The sequence below is a fragment of the Oncorhynchus masou genome, unplaced genomic scaffold (genome assembly GCF_036934945.1).
Source record: "Oncorhynchus masou masou isolate Uvic2021 unplaced genomic scaffold, UVic_Omas_1.1 unplaced_scaffold_452, whole genome shotgun sequence".
In the NCBI taxonomy this organism is placed as follows: Eukaryota; Metazoa; Chordata; class Actinopteri; order Salmoniformes; family Salmonidae; genus Oncorhynchus; species Oncorhynchus masou.
The window spans coordinates 412624-416525 of record NW_027010914.1 but is presented as its reverse complement, the minus strand read 5'-3'; the positions used below and the strand labels follow the sequence as shown (position 1 = coordinate 416525).

At 44.1% G+C, this 3902-nt stretch overlaps 1 protein-coding gene across 1 annotated transcript in view; it reads left to right on the top strand.

Annotated features, from left to right (window-relative positions):
* Nucleotides 1–834: 834 nt before the first annotated feature.
* The window catches only part of LOC135535146 (PHD finger protein 21B-like), a 44620-nt gene continuing 41552 nt past the window's right edge, over nucleotides 835–3902 (top strand). The window contains exon 1 of the mRNA XM_064961862.1: nucleotides 835–915. Within this exon, the coding sequence (XP_064817934.1) occupies nucleotides 835–915 (81 nt within the window). The remainder of the gene's footprint in view (nucleotides 916–3902) is intronic.

The following is a 3902-nucleotide window of genomic DNA, read 5'->3' as shown; positions in this document are numbered from 1 at the left end:
TGTTGGTAGCAGTCTGCTTCACTGTTGAGCTCCATCTGGCTAGTTAGTTAGCAGTCTGCTTCACTGTTGAGCTCCATCTGGCTTGTTGGTAGCAGTCTGCTTCACTGTTGAGCTCCATCTGACTAGTTAGTTAGCAGTCTGCTTCACTGTTGAGCTCCTTCTGGCTAGTTAGTAGCAGTCTGCTTCACTGTTGAGCTCCATCTGACTAGTTAGTTAGCAGTCTGCTTCACTGTTGATCTGACTAGTTAGTAGCAGTCTGCTTCACTGTTGAGCTCCATCTGACTAGTTAGTTAGCAGTCTGCTTCACTGTTGAGCTCCATCTGACTAGTTAGTTAGCAGTCTGCTTCACTGTTGAGCTCCATCTGGCTAGTTAGTTAGCAGTCTGCTTCACTGTTGAGCTCCATCTGGCTAGTTAGTAGCAGTCTGCTTCACTGTTGAGCTCCTTCTGGCTAGTTAGTTAGCAGTCTGCTTCACTGTTGATCTCCATCTGGCTAGTTAGTTAGCAGTCTGCTTCACTGTTGAGCTCCATCTGACTAGCATTAGACTGCTTCACTGTTGAGCTCCGGTCTCAATGAAATCACTACGTTCCATTCAACACAATAATGTGAGATCCCTCCCGTCAAATCTGTCCATGCGGGAATTAACACAGATCATAACAGACCACCTGCCTTCCCACCTTGGTCCAACGCCTCTCATTGTTGGTGGAGACCATCTGCTGCAGGATCTCTGCTGTAATTCAATCAAACTTGCAGTGTGGTAAAACCCATTCTAGGTATGAGTGAGGGATTAATCTAGTCTAGGTACATATTGCGTGTTTGTTGGTGGGTCAAGGTCATGAGGGACGATGAGGGACTTGCTGAGCTTCTGGTCCTGCTGTACTGTGTTGTGAGTGCATCAGGGGTCAGAGGTCATACCGTGAGGGATGTGCTGAGTTGCTGATCCTGCTGTACTGTGTTGTCAGGTGTCAGAGGTCATACCGTGAGGGACTTGCTGAGCTTCTGGTCCTGCTGTACTGTGTTGTGAGTGTGTCAGGTGTCAGAGGTCATACTGTGATGGACTTGTTGGTACTGCTGTGTTGTGAGTGTGTCAGGTGTCAGAGGTCATACCGTGAGAGACGTGCTGAGCTTCTGGTCCTGCTGTACTGTGTTGTGAGTGTATCAGGGGTCAGAGGTCATACCGTGAGGGACTTGCTGAGCTTCTGGTCCTGCTGTACTGTGTTGTGAGTGTATCAGGGGTCAGAGGTCATACCGTGAGGGACTTGCTGAGCTTCTGGTCCTGCTTACTGTGTTGTGAGTGTGTCAGGGTCAGAGGTCACACTTGTTGGTCCTGCTTACTGTGTTGTGAGTGTGTCAGGTGTCAGAGGTCTCCGTGAGCAGACGTGCTGAGTTCTGATCCTGCTGTACTGTGTTGTCAGGGGTCAGAGGTCATACACAGGGACTTGCTGAGCCTGGTCCTTAACTGTGTTGTGACAGGGGTCATAACACACTGTGAGGGACTTGTTGGTCCTTGTACTGTGTTGTGAGTGTATCAGGGGTCAGAGGTCATACCGTGAGCATTGCAGTTGCTGATCCTGTTCCTCCAGGTGAGCACACTCCTTCATTAACACAGCATTCCTCCTAGCAGACTCCTCTTCTCCAGCTCTCACACACAACACACCTAGCATTAACACAGCATAACACACACCTAGCATTAACACAGCATAACACACACACCTAGCATTAACACAGCATAACACACACACCTAGCATTAACACAGCATAACACACACACCTAGCATTAACACAGCATAACACACACACCTAGCATTAACACAGCATAACACACACACCTAGCATTAACACAGCATAACACACACACCTAGCATTAACACAGCATAACACACACACCTAGCATTAACACAGCATAACACACACACCTAGCATTAACACAGCATAACACACACACCTAGCATTAACACAGCATAACACACACCTAGCATTAACACAGCATAACACACACCTAGTATTAACACAGCATAACACACACACCTAGCATTAACACAGCATAACACACACACCTAGCATTAACACAGCATAACACACACACCTAGCATTAACACAGCATAAACACAATACACCTAGCATTAACACAGCATAACACACACACCTAGCATTAACACAGCATAACACATACACCTAGCATTAACACAGCATAACACACACACCTAGCATTAACACAGCATAACACACACACCTAGCATTAACACAGCATAACACACACACCTAGCATTAACACAGCATAACACACACACCTAGCATTAACACAGCATAACACACACACCTAGCATTAACACAGCATAACACACACACCTAGCATTAACACAGCATAACACACACACCTAGCATTAACACAGCATAACACACACACCTAGCATTAACACAGCATAACACACACACCTAGTATTAACACAGCATAACACACACACCTAGCATTAACACAGCATAACACACACACCTAGCATTAACACAGCATAACACATACACCTAGCATTAACACAGCATAACACACACACCTAGCATTAACACAGCATAACACACACCTAGCATTAACACAGCATAACACACACACCTAGCATTAACACAGCATAACACACACACCTAGCATTAACACAGCATAACACACACACCTAGCATTAACACAGCATAACACACACACCTAGCATTAACACAGCATAACACACACACCTAGCATTAACACAGCATAACACACACCTAGCATTAACACAGCATAACACACACACCTAGCATTAACACAGCATAACACACAATACACCTAGCATTAACACAGCATAACACACACACCTAGCATTAACACAGCATAACACACCTAGCATTAACACAGCATAACACACACACCTAGCATTAACACAGCATAACACACACACCTAGCATTAACACAGCATAACACAATACACCTAGCATTAACACAGCATAACACACAATACACCTAGCATTAACACAGCATAACACACACACCTAGCTTTAACACAGCATAACACACACAGCATTAACACAGCATAACACACACACCTAGCATTAACACAGCATAACACACACACCTAGCATTAACACAGCATAACACACACACCTAGCATTAACACAGCATAACACACACACCTAGTATTAACACAGCATAAACACACACCTAGCATTAAGACAGCATAACACACAATACACCTAGCATTAACACAGCATAACACACAATACACCTAGCATTAACACAGCATAACACACAATACACCTAGTATTAACACAGCATAACACACCTAGCATTAACACAGCATAACACACACCTAGCATTAACACAGCATAACACACAATACACTAGCATTAACACAGCATAACACACACACCTAGCATTACACAGCATAACACACACACCTAGCATTAACACAACATAACACACACACCTAGCATTAACACAGCATAACACACACCTAGCATTAACACAGCATAACACACACACCTAGCATTAACACAGCATAACACACACACTAGCATTAACACAGCATAAACACAATACACCTAGCATTAACACAGCATAACACACAATACACCTAGCATTAACACAGCATAACACACACACCTAGCATTAACACAGCATAACACACACCTAGCATTAACACAGCATAACACCACACACCTAGTATTAACACAGCATAACACACACCTAGCATTAACACAGCATAACACACCTAGCATTAACACCTAACACACACACCTAGCATTAACACAGAATAACACACACACCTAGCATTAACACAGCATAACACACACCCTAGCATTAACACAGCATAACACACACACCTAGCATTAACACAACATAACACACACACACACACACCTAGCATTAACACAGCATAA